The following is a 19,616-nucleotide window of genomic DNA, read 5'->3' as shown; positions in this document are numbered from 1 at the left end:
CCTGGGATTCAAGAAGTTAGGGCCACTGAAATTTTAAGAGCTTTTACATGACATGCACTAAAATAGTATGTGAAATCATTTTTACATGACAGACAAGCAAGAGTCACTTTGCAAAAAAAGAACTGCACCACTAGTACATCATGTGAGCACATTTTTGGAAAAAAAAGATCCTTGAATACCAAGAGGCTGCTTCTTTCTGCAGCTTCTTTGTCGATTGACCCTTTTCAGCATGGCAGGTGATGCGGTTATACCATAATACCATAGACAAGCATAAAACTAGAGAAAATAAACTCACTCGTGTTTCTGCTCACCTGTAAGCTAATTTTGTTCGTGATCTGGTTTAGTCGTTCTTGCCTTTGCTATGGGCTTAATTAATTAATGTTCACAGTCTATAAATCACTTCTAGGTAAAATAATAAAACAACTAAAATGTACCATGAAGTAAGCCTATAGGTTACTGTTACTGTAGCTTTTTGTTATTATTATGCAAACTACTATTGTTGATAGGCAATTAATAACAATAAAAGACTTTGTCTTTCTTGATTTTATTAACTTTGATGTAACCACAACATCAAAAGGCCCTCCCTAATGTTTCTAATGTTTCACAAGGGAAGGTGTACTTTGCATAGAAAACTGCAGGAATGCTTTATCTGTTTAACAAGACAAAAATAATAATAATAATAATAATAATAATAATAATAATAAATACATTAAAAAAATAAAATTGCAGCCTTGCTGAATGTTCTAAAGCCACATACTGGGACTGATATGAACATGGAGTAGACATTGAAAGAAAACCCGCTAAAAGAAATGAAAGATGTTGAGACATGATTATTTACGTTTGTCCACTTTAAGGCCACGACAGATGGAATCTATCCTCGATTTCTGACACGACTGTCAATTGGCTCAAGCTTAGCAGGCCGACAACTACAACCTTCTATGTTGCAGAGTAACAGTGTGTGACTGTAGTGACCACAAATGGCAAAGACAAATGTGATAGGCTAATGCATTTTACCACTTGCATTTGCAGTTAAACAGTTCTGAAAGTTTGTGATGCTGCAGCTGCCTCAGCAAGCCAATTTCTCATCTTAGTTACTGACAAAGACATGCAGGTACAGGAGCTGCAAAGAATGGAAAGCGTGTCAGTTACCCAGTTCGGCAAGGTTCCCGAAGGCGATGAGGCACATTTCTGTTAACGCTGTGTTCTGCGCATGGACTCCCAGAAGCTTCACCAGAGTAGGGATCACACCCATGCTAATGAGCTGGGCCTGCAATGTGTCTGAAGATGCAAAGAGACGAGAAAGACAGTATTAAGAGCAGCGCTCGAACACTTCAGTGCACCAAAATGGAGATGTTAGCTGTGAAACAGATGTGGTGACTCTGTCTGACTGTCTCTGTAGCTGCCGTTAAACACATGAATTAAAAGCATGCTATACTTAGTATCATGTTCTGCCATTTCAAGCTGGGTGTTACTTGATTAGCAGACACCTAAAAAGTTGAAATACAAAAGCCTAGACCACAAATGTTACTGAAAAATGAACTGCCTTAATCAACACCTCAGCAGTATCCTGTGGGTCTAAACACTCCTCTAACAGCTTCAGGCGGCTTAGACACGCACATGCCTCTGCGAGATCAAACACTCAAACTGACAGTTTGGCTGATACTTGAAGATATCACAGGGACAGGATGAGTTGCCCTACACAGAAACAATCCACTCTGCCTGAAACTTTTCACACGAGAATGGTATATAACATTTGTATCTATGCTGGATAACAAAAAAATACCCCAAACCAGCTATTATTGTTTTTTAACTTATGTGGCCATAAAACATACATTTTGAGAACGATATCTAGACCGTCCATAGTTGCATCTCTGACTGCTGCAATACGGGTAGACCTGCCACATTTGATTTCATCACATTTCAGCTAGCGGTTGTTTTTTTCCCCATGAATGCAGAAAAGGGGGAATAAAACCTGAAAGAATCTTCTAGAACACAGCCAGGACTGAAGAAACTGTACTCAAGGACCCAGATACTGAGGTGGAGAAGAAAAAAAAAAAAAAAACAGAGGAGAAGCAGACAAAAAGGAGGCGAGCCAAGAGGGAGTGATAAAAAGAGAGGAATGAGACAGACATAAAAGCATTTGGGAGAACTAATGAAAATAGGAGTGAGAGAAGAAGAAGCTGAGGTCTGGAAGCTGTGGGTGAGAGAAAGAGGCCATAAAATAGTGCATGTACTGTGGAAACAAAAGCAATGTAGGGATAAGCAGGAAAATAGCCTTGATATTCAATGCGTCCTGAGACATCTACTAAATCAGACGACCCAATATGGATCCTTAGACTATTTCATGGAATACTCTATTATTCTTCATCCTAATGTCTGTCTTGGGTACCGTTAGTGTATCGCGGATTAACTCAGACAATAATTTTGACCTGTTCTCCAGTAACTTAAAAAAGAACCAATGAGAAAAAAAAGAAAAGCAGAAAAAGTACACTTCGAAAATGTGCAGTTGCTGAAAACAGCATGACTATAACTGTATGGACGTTGTACGTAAGACATTTGTGCAAAAAAACACAGTAACAGCATGTTTGTATGATGTAACTATGTCAAGTTATAAACCAGCTTATTTGCATTTGACTAGTTATTTTAAAACTAGTTCTCAAATAGTGGACACTCATAGGGCAGAGGGTGCAGAGAAAACCTATTAAAAAGGCTAGGTAAGAAATATTTTCCAACATCTGATAGTTTAAAAAGAACATTTTTTCAGTGCTTATGTCAAAAGCGGTAAACAGATAGAGTCAAATCTTGAATGTAACAAATAATAAAAGTTACTATGAGGTTTTATAGGGCTAAACGTATTGGGATTATACTGCTATATTTTGCAACTAAAATTTACACCACTGTTCCAAAGTTTTGAATCACTGTTCCCAATAATATAAAACCAATGTTGTATAAGATAGATGTACAAAATAAGTCCAGTACGCTGCTGAATCTCTATAGGTTTCAAATCATTTGTGGAAAAAAAAAATTCTATGATGAACAAAGCTATAGATGAATCCATTATAAGTGAGAAAGTTATACAGCTTTCAGAACTTATAGTAAAATTAATATGTCCAATATTTGAAAAGCAGTGACCAAATTTTGCTGATCATATGTCTATTCATAGAAATTTTGTGACAAGAAATTACTACAAACAGGTAATTACAATTTATGTACCTTAACTTGCTATTTTACAATAAGATGTTGTAGGTCTGCTTTATATTTTGTGCATTATTATTGCCTATTACGATTACGTTTGATGCATCCAAACACCCAGAGAGACTGGAGCATTTGAGGCTGGTCAGGGTGCTCAGGGCACATATGACAACTAACAAACAATATATTGTGCAACTCATGCATTTAGGAATCGCATATGCCACATGTGTCCATATGGTCCTTTGCCCCTCACTGACAGATATTATTACGCCAAAAAGCAGCAGCCTCCCTCTATTCTGCTTTCCTTCAGCCTATACCCTGCTGGCAAGCCTCTGCAGCAATGTAGCCTCCATCAATATTAATGAGAATTACATTAGCCACAGTGACAGTTTACAAACATCCAGCCACTGGCGTCTGCACAAACTCATTTACACAGTATAATTGCAAGCCCTTCAACTATTGCAGAATACTGTCCCACTTCTCCCCAGCACAAGTCTAGCAACATGACTATGTGACTTTTACCGTCTTTACAAATTCCTCCAACAACCTTGAGAGTATGAAGTTACAGCCCTGAAATAAACATTTGTTAGGAAAGTCTTGGTGAAAGAATGTACACACAAAGAGGAGTGATGAGCTTGAATCTTAGCTTTGGTGTGGAGGCTGTGAAACATTTCATTTGCTGTTAAGGAATTTGCTTTATATCCATAAGTGCACTGGCATATTAAATCTAATACAAAATAGTGTGGAGAATCCACTGTAGTATGCCTGTATGATACCAGATTTAATGCTAATAAAATATCTATAATGTAAATGAAGCACAACATTGAAATTTTGGATCAATACCAATATTTGATCATTTTTACATGCAAATCCGCAAAAGCCGATTCCATGAATACATAAACATTTATCAAATGTAAACTGCTGCTATATTCTGGATTAGCATTATAAATAAACGTAGCTTTTATTAGACAAAAACAAGTGCACAGAAATGAATAAAATGCAGGCATTTTAGCAGAGTAGTCCAGTGTTGCCTAAACATTCTGGAGTGCAATAAATACATAAAACTTCAAATATTGCTTTGAAATACCAGTCAGATCTAAACATCCAAAGATAACATGTTTATATTGATATGAATCTGCATCACAGTTTAGTTGTTACAGTACTTCTACCAGGATCATTAGCAATGAATCTTTAGCGGTCATTGTTGGGGATAAAAAACACTGTAATTCAGTAAAATTATTCATGTTTAAAGTACAGATTCTAAATTGTCAGATTGTTAAATGATACCACATTTCTGTTTGTAAGCAGAAGCGAAGACATTTAATAACGATTTGAATTTGATGAAAAGTTACTGTTTTGTGTACGATTTTGCTCTAAATAAAGGAAAACATGTTTTACATTTTTGCCATGTGTTTGTTCTATTTCTATCATGGTCAAACTATAAAGTCAGAAGTGCAGGCTCAAACCTTTTGATATAAAACATAAAGACAATGTAAATGTAACTTGTCATTAATAATTAATTTAACAAATTCCCAATATTATTTATGTTAAAACAAGTATTTGCTCTGTATTATAGCTAATTTTATATCTGTACCATAGTATGACACTGATGAATCATGTCTGAGTAGGATGAATGCTGATTCACTGTCATTAAGGATTGCTTGTCTAAATTAAAATTTGATCCAATACACTTAAGACATGTGTTTAGTTTAAATTAGATAGCAAACAGATGAGCATGGTGAAAACTAGCAAGTACAGAAATACGAAGTGCAGAGAAACAAAGACAGACAGACCAAAAGAATGAGAAGTTGGCATATTACATAACAAGCAGTATGTGCACTTGTCAATTAAAATCATATTTCACTAGCAAGACAGAATGAAAAAGTCTGACCTCAATTTAACTGGCCTGGACAAGTTGGCACACATCGGAGATAATATACTGAACAGTAATTACCATTTCATATTCAGTAGGTAAGTCTGCTAGAATGAAGAAGAAATTGAACATTTGAAATAACTCAGAAACAGAGAGGTAAATACACACATGCATTCTCCAACCACTACCAAGTCACACAGTTGATGTACAGTAGCAGACCAAAACTTTGCTACCTTTTTATTATTGATTCAAAAGAAAAAAGTGCTACGAGTACACAGAATTACGCATCTGGATTTACTCATGAATTACTCCACTGTATTATTTTCAGCCTATATATATAGCACTGTGCAAAAGTCAGATACCCCCCTTCATTTATGTACTCACCAGTTAAAATGGCCATTATGTAAAAGTTTACCTTTTTTACAGATTCCATTTTTTAAAGCCTTGCTTTCAGGTTTTCAAGTAAATCTGTTGAGTTGTCTTTTCACAGTGGAAGGATGAACAGCAACACCTTTCCATTTTTTCAGATTCAAGAGTAAAGCTTGATTTTCTCCACTTTAAGTACTTTTTATCTGACGGTGATAGTTTTGATGACCTAATTAACCATAAAGTTGTTACACGTCTCGTTTTCACTTTTCAACTTTTAATTATATTTGTATATTTTATATATTTTACATTTGAGATTATATTGTTGAAGATTCTGTATAATTTTATGTTAAATATATGCTCTCTGACTTTTTTTCCTGACCCTGAAAAATGAATGACCTAATGGCCAATCTAGAAATTAAATGAATGAACTGTGCCGTCTGACTTTTGCATAGTACTGTAAACATATTAACACCTGGTAATAGTAATATAGAATTGTAGTCTTTTTAAAGAAAGCTTTATTTTTGCCTTGTTCTACATACATACAATTAATCTTAAACCACTCACACTTAACGATAAATCAGCAATCATAAGTTTAAAATTTCAGGGAGGATCTAGAACATGTCTGTGTACATTAACTTTAGCAACTTATAGACAACTAAAAAAAAAAAAAAAAAAAAAAAAGACCCACTAGAACAACTTAGGGTTACTTTTCTCCAAGTTACAGCACCCCTGATTCCATAATAACCACTAAGCTCCCACGTAGATCACAACCAAGTTAACATCTAATATATCTTAAAGCACAGAGCTGGTGTACAGAATCAAGGCCACTGTTGATATCAAGGAAAAGGACAAAAGCCACAGCTGAGCCTTAGGGAGTATACATCAACACCAACACACTGTGGGTAGGATGGGTGGGTCAACAATTCACATCCTCAGCTATCTCCCTTCACCATACACACACACACACAAGAGGAAGAGCATGTCAGGAAGCTTCATCTAAAGTTGCAATCTGTAAGATTTAACCCTTCTATTCGTTTGGATTAGCTGTAAAAGTAACTCTGCTCTGATAACTGTACAAGCTTAAAGCTCTGATCAGTTTCCAGAGAACCCATTTAAAGACATCCAGTGTTGTCAAGTTTGATAGTGGAGAAAGACATGATTATGGCTACTTAATGTAGATTTAAAATCTTACAGAATGCATCTTCAAAGGCAATTCATGAGAGACAGTGTAACAGAATAAGTTACAAAAAGAAAACGCTACCTTTGATCCTTTTTGGATTTCGTTTTTGTTCATTCATTTGGGATTTCACACAGCTTTCCTTCTCAACTACTAAAAAAACATGATTATTTTCTAGTACCTAATAAAGAGGACACTGTGAAAGGCCTTAGTGACCCAGAATCTTTTAAAACAACTCCATATATCTACATATATGTTGATTTGGATGGTCCCCTAGAGATTTTAGCATTGACACTCAACAACCTGTCAGTTAGCCTACATGTAACACCATAAAAAAACATTAATACAAACAAAGCAAAAAATTTACTAGATACATATACAAGATTCCAACGTAAATACTAAATTACCACTAACTCCAACTAGCCTAGAAATCACCGGCAGTTTGTTGAGCATCTCAGAATACATCTACAGGGAAACACCCAAATACATTTTTTAGGTTTGGTCATTACCATTATCATTGCTATAGTTCATCAGCATGCCACAAAAGACAGTCAAGAGCTTCCCGGTGGCCGGGTCAGTGTTATGGACCAGAGCCTTAATGTGCTCTGCTACTATCTGAGCACCGCCCGCTTCGTCAACTGCACTTCTGCCCTCATCTGCAAAACAAAGAGGTCACGTAAAAACAATAAACAAGACAACAAAGGACACAAAAAGACAAGAACCTGCAAATCATAAACGACAGGAGAAGGAAGCTTTAACGTAAATTAAATAATATATGGTAACACATTGGGATATTATAATAAAAAAGCAATAATAATGCCCTGCACTCAATACAGCAGGAAATTTTTTGATAATACTAGGGTTTGTTTAAGAAACACAGTGAGGAAAAAAGCTGTAAAACAACAGAAAATCGAAAACAAAGTCCTAATAGCAGCTGCAGAACATCCAGTTCCTTCTCACTGACAGTTTCTTATCAGCATCTCTCGGTTTTTCCAGTGAGCCGGTCGCTGTCAGGTTGACATGACCTGATGAACAGACCCATGGGCAAGAGCTGACTCCAAATCTCAAAAGTGCCACAACACCAGCACAGCTCACATCCAGACTGTAACACTCGGGCAAACTGAAAGCCTCCATTGTCAAAACCAGAGTTTGCTCTCAAAGATGACATATCTTCAGAAAAATGGAAAACGTAATCAAATCAGTCTTAAATAAAACAGCGTGAATAAAACGTGATGCTGTTTTTCAGCTTCCATAATCGTCCCTGCTGATGTTATTTCTTAAAGTTTGTACTATTAGGGATGTGACTGATAAGCATATGAAGATTACAGAATAATAGATTATTAGTGATATACAGGACAACATATCTTATTGCCCTGGATTGTATTGTGACTTGCATGTTAGCCTGTGGCAAGGCAAGAGCATTACACTGGGACACCATTAAGCACAACCTTTGCTTCAAATATTGCACTTCCGTAATGTTGATTGCTGTAGTAGTAAAAAGTAAAAATGAAAACATTAAAATGTTAATGTAAGCCACATTTTCAGCCGCTCATTTTTGCTGTTTTGAAAAATGTATAGGATGACGTACCACTGAATCTGAATCTCATAATGAATTTTGTAAATTGTAACATTTCTATAGATCACACAAGAATAAACTACAACACAAATGGCTGCAACAATATCAGACATAAAAAGCAGACCTTTGAATGTTAGAGTAAATGACGTGAGTGTAAAATGGGAATGTGCATTCTGGCTAATTTCTGTAAGACTCAACCGCAGAGCACAAAAAACAACACCAGGAAGCGAAAAAACACAACGTATTGCTGTAGGCTTACTGTATTAGGTCACGGCACTGGTGTTGTACAAAAATATAGCAGCACACAGAGAAAAACATGCTTGCTTAATTATTTGAAAACAGCTTAAGGACATCTGTAGGTTTGTGTGCTGGATGAGTAAAGAAGGCTGCCTCTTCAAATTTACTAATAAGCTAACAGAGCTAATGTTGGATGCTGATGAGGACTCACTGTCTTCTACACAAGGTCTCTTCTCCTCAGTGGACAATGTGCCAACATGATATCTGTCAGAAAAATATCTTTCCATTGTTTCTGGAGCTAAAATCAGCAACAGTAGTTAGTCTAGTCAGCGCTCATACAGCTGCACTACCTCTACCTTCTTAGCCACATCCTTAACAACGCATCCTTGGCAATGTGCTCAGGCTCTCGTGTTTCAAAGTAATAAAGTATAACATTACATACTTACTCACCAATACAAGAAAACCCTAACTGAACTGAAATGTTAGCCTATATATTTTCTCAGTCTTCCAGAAATGAATCGTAATGTACAGGTGTTTTGTTTAAATTGTCAGTTTTCTGAATTGAGTGTACCTTAATAATTCTGCATTATTAACAATCAAAACAAAATTTGAGATTATATAATGCACTTAATCTTTTCCTAAAGAAATGTCATCAGATTTAATCAGTGAGTGAATCAGAAAGTGGCACCTTGGTAAATAAGTGATACATGGCCTGAGGATACAGATGAGACTTATGTTTACCATGTGAAATAAACTGAAAGAGGAACAACCAGCGGATTTCAAATAGAACTCTCCAAACCTCTCTTCCTCTTTACCGTCCCAGTGAAACTCACAGCAGCAGCTTTGTTACATACTCTGTCATATACATCATATCAGCTCAATCGCACCTTTGCGCCATTCCACTCCTCCCCAGCCCCCTCCATTCTACTCCCCTCCTGTCTTCTCCTATCTCCTTCCCTCTGCTAGGGGAAGGAAACGTCTTTTTTCTCCTGCACCAGCAAATTACAGGCCATCATTCAAAGCCACAGCTGCAGAGTCGACAGTAGCGTCACCCACGCTGGGTAAGCACACATGGGGAGCTGCTGGATTCGGAAAAGACAGAAAGATAAAATGCCCTGAGTCATTTAAATATATTCACATCATTTTAAATAGAGTTTTAATTAGGCATCTAGTATATGATTGTTACCCAAACATGAAAACTGAAAATCAGACAATGTTGCAGTCCCTGGTGAATAGACACCAACTGATCTACCCATGCTCCACCCACAAATACATTCTTTTGGGGCAACTGCTGCAAGACTGGGTTGAGTGTCCATTAATAACAAGCTTGGAACAAATCTCACTCACCCTAATGAATGAGGAGAAAGGATGTTAATGATTAAACGATTAACCATTAACTGAGAAATACATACATGTTGGACCAATCCTTTGAACTAATAAGCTCGTTTAATATCTGACAAACTATTTATTTATTATTTGCATAGGGTTTTTCATTTAAGCTGAAAACTGTTTGTTAATTACACACATAAGGGTGCAAGAGCACGACTTGTTCCGGTAGCCCTACTTAGTGATGCACAACTCTGACTCTACAGAGATTAAACCATCCTATGTGCAGTTTACACAATTTCTGAGTAGCTACAGCTCACGTTGATCCCTGCTTTTCAGCCCTGTCATTGGCCAAGGTCGACCCAGACACCCAGATGTGTTGAAGCGACCCTGCTCACTTTGATGCTGGTATTATTCAACAAAAATGACTGATGTTTAGGCACAGGTAGGCTACAACAGAGGTCTTTTAAACATCATGTTGCTTCTGTTGAGTGCAACTAATCTTCAGGCTATGAATGTTTGTGTTAGCTGACAATTGGCTTGTGTTCTTAGTCTCATGGCAAAAAAGCTTAAAAGCTGTAAGGCAGCAACGTATGTTGATTGTTGTTTAAACTATGCATATGTACATCAAGCCAGCCTCAATCAGATCATACATATTTGTTAACTTGGGCCAATAATATGTAGTTACTATAAGTAAGTAGAATACATTATGGTACCGTCATATCTGTAGCCTTGTTTGTATACAATACAGTGTTTTGTTTATATTTTCATGGATCATGTCTGTCATTCTAGGACTGTCAGTTAATGATTAACCACAGACTAATAATGGCAGGTTAAAAGAATTTCGCATCCCTGCATTGAAGTTTAGATTCACTACACAACACTGAGGTTCCAGTATAAAATGCTACACTAACAAGCTGTACCATTTTGTTGTCTCTAATAAAAACTTGGAAAGTTGAAAACGACAACCAATTTTCTACTACATAAAACACCTGATCTCTCATGTGAGTTTTTACATGTAAACAAAGTATCCCTTAAAATTATTACTGCACACATTTCCAACCTCTGGGAAAAAAAATGACAGTTTCCCCACAAGGTTAAGTGGGATTTCTACTACCCTTCTGTAAAAGTTATCCAACTTCACAACATTTGCTACAAAACAACTCATTTGTAGGCAGAGCAATGATTGATCATTATAGCACAACTCTATGCAAAGATTTAGACTTTATCCTTCTTCTTATGCAAAATCACCAAGTAATTATTTATTTTTTGGTGGATTTCTGATTTGAAGAAATGAAATCATGAATTGTGAGAATAAGTGAGAGCCTATAAATGTATTAATTTATTCAATTATACATTTAACAGCTCTGTGCCTGTTCTTACCTCCAGAGCAACAAGCATTAGGCCAGGCTGGACTCCTGCATTAGTAGCCACTATCAAACCAGCTAGGAGAAAAGCCAAAGCAGTGGGGGAAGTATGAATCACAGCTGAGCAGCACAGAAAAGTCTGCCAGTGAGCGAGCTCTGCGCGAGGCTTCCGGAAAGCAGCACGGGAGTACTGTCGGAGTGAGAGACACCTCCAGAGAGCAGTGCTTTTCCAGCATTTTCTTTTTGTAATTAGAAATATACAGAAATCAGCAGGAGACTTATTACTTATAGCTGCTGTCCAGCTTTTAGCTCATATGCTATTAGTTTCAATGGAGTAATCCACTGCACTTGGACAGCCAAAATACAACTATTATAGGAAGTGTAAAGCCTTTAGAGACACTGTCTAACCCAGTCTAAACTAAATTACAGACTTTGGTCCAATGTTTACTAAATCTATGGTCAAATGAAACAATTAGCATATTCTAAAAATGGTTTATTAATCACAAGTTTAGACAGTGCCACTTGTGCCCAGGCTTTCGGGGGCATTACGTAAATCATACTGCTACAGGCACCCAGGCCTGCACATCACACTACTACCTTGGACAGCAACCATCTATTCAATCACAGAATAAATAACCTGAATGCTTTAGTGTTATTCGTTATTCACTCACTGACATGTACAGACAAATACAGATATACACCCGCCCATGCACACCCACCTAAGTGTACAAGCAGCTATCATCAAGGTTAGGGGGTAAACAACACAACAAAATATGATGGTTTCATCATATTCATCTTCCATGACAAACAAACAGTATTTCTTCACTGTACATAGAGGAATTGTGGGCTGAACACTGTACAATTATATAATTTGTAAGATCAGTGATGCACATACTGGAACATTTCATGATAGCAGAAACATGTATAATCTTCTTCTTTCGGCTGCTCCCTTTAGGGGTCGCCACAGCGGATCATCTGCCTCCATCTTGCCCTATCCACTGCCTCCTCTACTTTTACACCAACCATCTCCATGTCCACCTTCACTACATCCATAAACCTTCTCTGAGGTCTACCTCTTCTCCTTCTACCCGGCAGCTCCATCTCCAACATTCTTTGCCCAATATATCCACTATTCCTCCTCAACACATGTCCAAACCATCTCAACCTGGCCTCTCTGGCTTTATCTCCAAACTGCTCCACCTTCACTGTCCCTCTGATCTGCTCATTTCTAATCTTGTCCAGCCTTGTCACTCCCAACGAAAATCTCAGCATCTTCATCTCTGCCACCTCCAGCTCAGCCTCCTGTCTTTTAGACAGAGCCACAGTCTCCAAACCATACATCATAGCAGGACGCACTACTGTCTTGTAAACCTTCCCTTTCACTCTTGCTGCTATCCTTCTGTCACAGATCAGCCTTGACCTCCGTCTCCACCCACTACATCCTGCCTGCACCCTCTTCCTCACCTCTTTTTTGCACTGTCCATTGCTCTGGATGGTTGACCCAAGATATTTGAAGTCATCCACCTTTAAGATCTCTACTCCTTGCATCTTCAGCTTTCCACCTGCCTCCCTCTCATTCACACACATGTATTCCGTCTTGTCTCTACTGACCTTCATTCCTCTCCTCTCCAGTGCAAACCCCCACCTCTCAAGATTCTCAGAAACATGTATAATAATAATATGAATTCCATACCCGGTCATATGGTATTTCTGGTATTTTGCCTCCAATTTCACTCAGAAATACAGCAAATGAAACATGATTAGTCTGTTATATAATAGAGTAATTCAACCTAGGCTTAAATAAACTGAGCACTCTAGAGCCTGAGAATGAGGTTATATGGAAATATAGTTATGACTGGTCAGCCCTACGATAAATCCAGGTCACTAAATTACAGTGCATATTAATTATGAAACCAAAGATTAGAGGACCATAAATACAGTATATGACTAAAAGTATGTGGACACCTGACCATCACACCTATTTGAGCTTTCCATTCTACCATCATGGACATTAATATGGAGACTCCCCCCCAGGTACTGATGTTGGATAGGAAGGCCTGGTTCCAATTCATCCCAAAGGTGTTCAGTGGGGTTGAGGTCAGGGCTCTGTGCAGACCACTACAATTCCTCTACAACTTGTCAAACCATATGTTTATAAGGAAGGAGTCATGTTAGAACAGGAAAGGGTCTTCTCCTAACTGCTGTCACAAATTTGGAAGCACATGAATGTCTTTGTCCGTCCATCCATCCATCCATCCATCATCTTCCGCTTCTCCGGGGTTAGGGTCGCGGGGGCAGCATCCTGAGCAATGAGGCCCAGACCTCCCTTTCCCCAGCCACTTCCACTAGCTCCCTGGGAGGGAGTCCGAGGCGCTCCCAGGCCAGCTGGGCGATATAGTCACGCCAGCGTGTCCTGGGTTTTCCCCGGGGTCTCCTCCCCGGTGGACTTGCCTGTGACACCTCCCAAGGGAGGCGTCCAGGAGGCATCCTAACAAGATGCCCGAACCACCTCAACTGGCTCCTCTCGACGTGGAGAAGCAGCGGCTCTACTTTGAGTCCCTCCCGGATGACCGAACTTCTCACCTTATCTCTAAGGGAGAGTCCAGCCACCCTGCGGAGGAAAATCATTTCGGCCGCTTGTAATCGCGATCTCGTTCTTTCGGTCATTACCCAAAGCTCATGACCATAGGTGAGGGTGGGAACGTAGATCAACCAGTAAATCGAGAGCCTTGCCTTATGGCTCAGCTCTTTCTTTACCACAACAGACTGGTAAAGAGCCCGCATCACTGCTGACCCAGCACCAATCCGCCTGTCAATCTCCCGCTCCCTTGTACCATCACTCGTGAACAAGACCCCGAGATACTTGAACTCCTCCACTTGAGGCAAGAGCTCATCCCCGACCCAGAGAGGACTCTCCACCCTTTCCCGCCTGAGAACCATGGCCTCGGATTTGGAGGTACTGATCCTCATCCCGGCCGCTTCACACTCGGCTGCAAACCGAACCAGTGAAAGCTGAAGTTCACGGCCTGTTGTCCCCAATAGGACCACATCATCTGCAAACAGCAGCGATGTGACCCTGAGGTCACCAAACCGGACACCCTCCATCCCCTGACTGTGCCTAGAAATTCTATCCATAAAAATTATTAATAGAATCGGTGACAAAGGGCAGCCCTGACGGACTCCAACTCTCACTGGGAACAAGTCTGACTTACTGCTGGCCATGCAAACCAAACTCCTGCTTTGTTTGTACAGGGCCTGAATGGCTCGTAGCAAAGAGCCATGTACCCCGTACTCCCGAAGCACCTCCCACAGAATACCCTGGGGAACACAGTCGAATGCCTTCTCCAAATCCACAAAGCACATGTGGACTGGTTGGGCAAACTCCCATGAACCCTCCAGAATCCTGGAGAGGGTAAAGAGTCGGTCCAGTGTTCCACGACCAGGGCGGAACCCGCACTGCTCCTCCTGAATCCGAGGTTCGACTATAAGCCGGACTCTCTTCTCCAGTACCCCTGCATAGACCTTACCAGGGAGGCTGAGGAGTGTGATTCCCCTGTAGTTGGAACACACCCTCCGGTCCCCCTTTTTAAAAAGAGGCACCACCACCCCAGTCTGCCAATCCAGTGGCACCACCCCCGATGTCCACGCAATGTTGAAAAGGCGTGTCAGCCAAGACAGCCCCACAACATCCAGAGCCTTGAGGAACTCGGGACGGATCTCATCCACCCCTGGAGCCCTGCCGCCAAGGAGCTTTTTAACTACCTTAGCGACTTCAGCCTCAGTAATGGACAAGCCTATTCCCGTGTCCCCAGACTCTGCCTCCTCACTGGAGAACGTGTTGGTGGGATTGAGAAGGTCCTCAAAGTATTCCTTCCACTGCCCAATGACTTCTTCAGTCAAAGTCAGCAGCACACCATCTCCACTATATACAGTGCTAGTGGCACACTGCTTTCCCCTTCTGAGTCGCCTGACGGTTTGCCAGAATCTTTTCGGAGCCGACTTAAAGTCACTTTCCAAGGCCTCACCAAACTCCTCCCACACCTGAGTTTTTGCCTTGGTGACGACTGAAGCCGCAGATCGCTTGGCCTGTCGATACCTGCCAGCTGCCTCTGGTGTCCTACAGGCCAACCATGTCCGGTAGGACTCCTCCTTCAGCTTGACGGCATCTCTCACCTGGGGTGTCCACCACCGGGTTCGAGGATTACTGCCCCGACAGGCACCAACTACCTTGCGACCACAGCTACAGTCAGCCGCTTGAACAATGGAGGAGCGGAACATGGCCCATTCTGAGTCAATGTCCCCCACCTCCCCCGATATCTGGTCAAAGTTCTGCCGGAGGTGTGAGTTGAAGATCAATCTGACAGGTTCTTCTGCCAGACGTTCCCAGCAAACCCTCACTATACGTTTGGGTTTGCCTGGTCTGACCGGCATCTTCCCCCACCACCTGATCCAACTCACCACCAGGTGGTGATCAGTTGACAGCTCAGCTCCTCTCTCTACCCAAGTGTCCAATACACATGGCCGTCTTTGTATACTGTAGTATTAACATTAACATGCACATACTGTCTATACGTCCAATATACCTGTTATAACCTTTGCCTATGCACATTTTGTCTATGTTCGATACTTGTACTTACTGACTACGCACATTTTCTCTTGTCTTTTACTGCCTTTTTTCTTTTCACTGTTTGCTATTTATCTTTTATTACTGTACTGGACAAGTAGCCAGATAGTGTTTCGTTATACAGTACTACCCTGTTGAATTTAATCGAATTTAACTGAATTACCCTTAATTGGAACAAAACTGTCTAGCCCAAGGCATAAAAATACAACCCCAGACCATTATCCCTCCTCCACCAAACTGCCAGATAGCAAAACCCAACTCCACTCAGCCCTTGGCATTGTGAAAAGTGATCTTGGGCTTAATGATCTTTTATCCAGAGGCTGAAGTGAGTAAGCTACATGCTGCAACACTCAGCAGTTGTCTCACTCTGTTGTGAGTTTCTGTGTTTTCGCATGGTCTAACGTTTTTTGGCTCATCTGTTGCTACTTCTAGGTGCTTACATTTCATGAACTATTGCACATTTAAAGTCACTGAGCTCAACCCATTCTGCTGTCAGTGTTTGTCTATTGAGATTGCATGTCTATGTGCTTTATTTTAAAAACCTGTTAGCCAAAGGGTTTGGCTAAAACACCTGAACTCAATAATTACCAAGGGTATGCCTAGACTTCTGGTTATATAGTATGCGTCCAAATAAAGGTTCCAAAAAAATTTTTGGAGCGGGAAAAACTACTTTTGTTCCCTAAAGAACCTTTCAATTACACTTAAGTTGACTGACAACAGCATTGAGAATATCCAAAATATGTAATCTATCACCACTATCTGCCATTGTGGCAGGGTTAGACAATCTAAGCTGGTCCTAAACAGTTGAACAAATCTGTTGAATGAAAGGATCTGCTTTCCAAGATTTTCGTTGACCCAAAGCCCATGGACTAAATTTGTTTGTGTAGCTGACTACTTTGTGGATCTATATGGCTAACAGATCAGAGATCAGAGAGAAAGCTGATAGAAAAGGTAGGTTCATTCAGACACAGTCCTAGTCAAATAACGTTAGCACACAGTCGCCTTGCAGCAGTAAAACACATAAAGCTCATTTTATACTCTAATAAAACAGATTTAATGGAATCAACATTAATTAGATTCATGTTTTGTATTAGCTAAATAACTCCTTATAACTCACAGTTCTCCAGCTAAAAGGTATAAATTTCCGTGGGGTTTAATATAGTACAGAACAGTAATAACGCATTAGTTATTAACTAGAAAGGCAAGCAGTGTTGAATAACCACAGTGATGTATGCCAATGGCTGAGTGAAATATGGCAATAACTGGTAAAGCTAATAATCTTCACAGGTTAAATATGTCAATGGCCAAGTGAAATACACTAGTAACTGAGTTAAATCAGAGGCTGAGTGACATGACAGGAAGTTACCTGAATTAAATATGCCAGTTGAATAACTATTTGTACACTATAAATGGGCATGGAGTGACCTGAAAATACTTAAGTACTCAAAAGAGCAGGCATCCATAGACCAGCTATAAAAGTCAGTGAAAGAATAAGCTAGTGACATTAGCATATCCAGACCATTACTCTATTGTTAAGGAGTTTTATGAATTCACAGGATCAAATATGCTAATTTTCTTATTATATCACTATTTGGCATCTCTCTGGAGTCGGGCACACGCTGTGCATGGCCAGCCTGGAAATACTGGAATAAAACAGTAATCTCTTCGATGGAAAATTCCACCATTTTTGCAGAATTTCTGCAGAGGCTCCTCAGTCTGTAGGTTAATAGCAGCCTGTCACATAATATTTGTGGCAACTTTTTTTTTTTTTGCATTTTTTTTTCCACCACACAACTATTGCGCCAAAGAACACTTTTTGGCACTTTTATTCTTAAATGTGTATCATAAGAGAAAATGTCTCTTCTTGCTGACATTATTCTCATTTCTGAAGTCCGAAACCCGATATCTTTACAGTCACTTGGATACTGCATATTCATTCCAAAGCTCGTATATGCACGCATTGATGCAGAGTACATTTTAACTCAGCACTCTGTAATTCTCTCCTGTTTATAGCCGTAGCTGTGTGTGAGCTGTGAGTCATTCCAATTGGCATGAACAAAGCTCCAGGTCTCACTCACCCATGCCCACACAGAGTCTAGGACAGCTGCCCACTACCCACAATCCCTACATAAACACAACTCATGAATCATGAAGAAAGGGAAAGAGCTAGAGAGCTTTCATAGTCAGCCTTTCTGGTTGATTCCAAAGAGAAAGCATTAGTCCTGTCAGTCTTCTGCTTCAGATGAAGCTTTGAAGCCTCATCATTATTCCTTTCAATCCTCCAAAATAACTACTCAGACGAAGGGCAGTGTTGCTGTAATATGCTTACTGTAATCAGACAACACAATACCCAAGGACATCCACATATATTCGCTGGTTAAAGATATTCAATGGTCTTAGTCACTGACAAAGATTAATCTCAGCTGGAGTTTTCAGGCTGACATTGTGATGACATGTGTTGGCCCTTGCCCAGGGTCACTCTCAGCTGGGCTCCAGTTCAGCTGCTCCATCACTCAGCTCTCCACAGAGCAGGACACTGGCTGTCTACTTCAGACAGAGGCAGCCTCATCAGTGAACATATACACATGTACTTTCTCATGTGCTTTTTTCATCATTTATTAGTGCAGATGAACCTATTTACACCAGCTATTCTCACGGTCATGACAAATAATACCAGGATGCAGAAAACTGGGAAAAAATTAAAATGAATCAAACCCAGTGTTTCTTGGATATACAAATGTTGCCTGGTTGAATATAATAACTTCCATTTCACTGATTTTAAATTTAATTTTAGTATGATTTCCTAATCTAAGTAAGGTAGATTTGTGGATAATTAAGGATAATCTGTAAACAGTGTTTTTTCCTCAACTTTTCTTTCCATAATCTCTAAATTGTTGTTCAAACAAGTGTTTTGAAGCTAATTATTAAAACATATATTTTCGAGGACATGAGGTTTTGCCATTTTATCTCATTAATGTAACATTGACAACCATTGAGGTTTTCCTTTAACTTGTAACAAAACATTATGTTGTTTTGTTGAGCCAACAGTTCAACAAGTAATATGAACTTGTTCTACTTCATAAAAAAACACTGACAAATATCAGTAATGAGAAAGAGATATGTGGACACGCTGCATTAGAATCAAAAAAGCCAAAAAACCTTAAGATGGAAAAATAAAGAATTTAATTTTTTGCTGTAAGAGCTTCAACTTTATTACGTAAATTTGGTTTATGATGCTCAAATATTTATGAACTTGGTTTGGTTGATTTTGTGAGAGTGAATAAATAGCATAAACCTAGGGCACGGCATAAAACTGCTGTAAGCTAAATTGCTAATGCTGGTTGTGCACTAGTTTTGGTCTTTTAGGGTGCTTTTAGTGATGCTCATTAATAGCAATTTGGCAAAAAATGATCCAAACACTTCACCACTGATTTTTTTTCCATTCTTCTCACCAAAGGCTAAGCTATGTTAGTGATGTGCAGACACTCTAGGAGAGAAAAGGCTTGACATTCTCTGTCACTCAGCCAAGTCACTTCCTACTTTCTCTCCACTCTGGTTAAAGTCATATACCATTCCTCCACTACTCCCTAAGCCCCAGCAACAGAGCACAGCGTCAAGGAGGCAGTGAAGTGCCTTACATCTTACAATAAGGCATCATCTAAAGATATCACAACATGTTACCATGAAAGCACCAGAGTAATTAGCATGTACGGAATGAGGATAATTAGTTAAAAGAAGGAGTAAGCAGAACTCTAACAAAGCAATAAAGGGTCAGCAGATATTGTTTCTGCGTTTTGAATTCACATATCAAATCAAATCCATTAGATACTCCATAGTAACAAAGCAATTAAGCTAAGGTAAGTGAGTGGGTGAGA

At 39.6% G+C, this 19,616-nt stretch overlaps 1 protein-coding gene across 3 annotated transcripts in view; it reads right to left on the bottom strand.

Moving 5' to 3' along the window:
* rap1gds1 (RAP1, GTP-GDP dissociation stimulator 1) overlaps positions 1–19,616 on the bottom strand; it is a 54,927-nt gene that overhangs the window by 20,715 nt on the left and 14,596 nt on the right. For 2 of the 3 annotated variants that reach the window (XM_017713932.2, XM_017713933.2), the window contains exons 5-6: positions 7,121–7,267; positions 1,150–1,278 (exon numbers count right to left, since the gene is read on the bottom strand). In XM_017713932.2, coding sequence (XP_017569421.1) covers positions 1,150–1,278; positions 7,121–7,267 — 276 coding nt within the window. The remainder of the gene's footprint in view (positions 1–1,149; positions 1,279–7,120; positions 7,268–19,616) is intronic. The other variant, XM_017713934.2, reaches the window with a different exon arrangement.

This window comes from Pygocentrus nattereri, chromosome 2, assembly GCF_015220715.1.
Source record: "Pygocentrus nattereri isolate fPygNat1 chromosome 2, fPygNat1.pri, whole genome shotgun sequence".
In the NCBI taxonomy this organism is placed as follows: domain Eukaryota; kingdom Metazoa; phylum Chordata; class Actinopteri; order Characiformes; family Serrasalmidae; genus Pygocentrus; species Pygocentrus nattereri.
The sequence above is the reverse complement of the archived record's forward strand: the minus strand, read 5'-3'. Positions and strand labels throughout refer to the sequence as shown.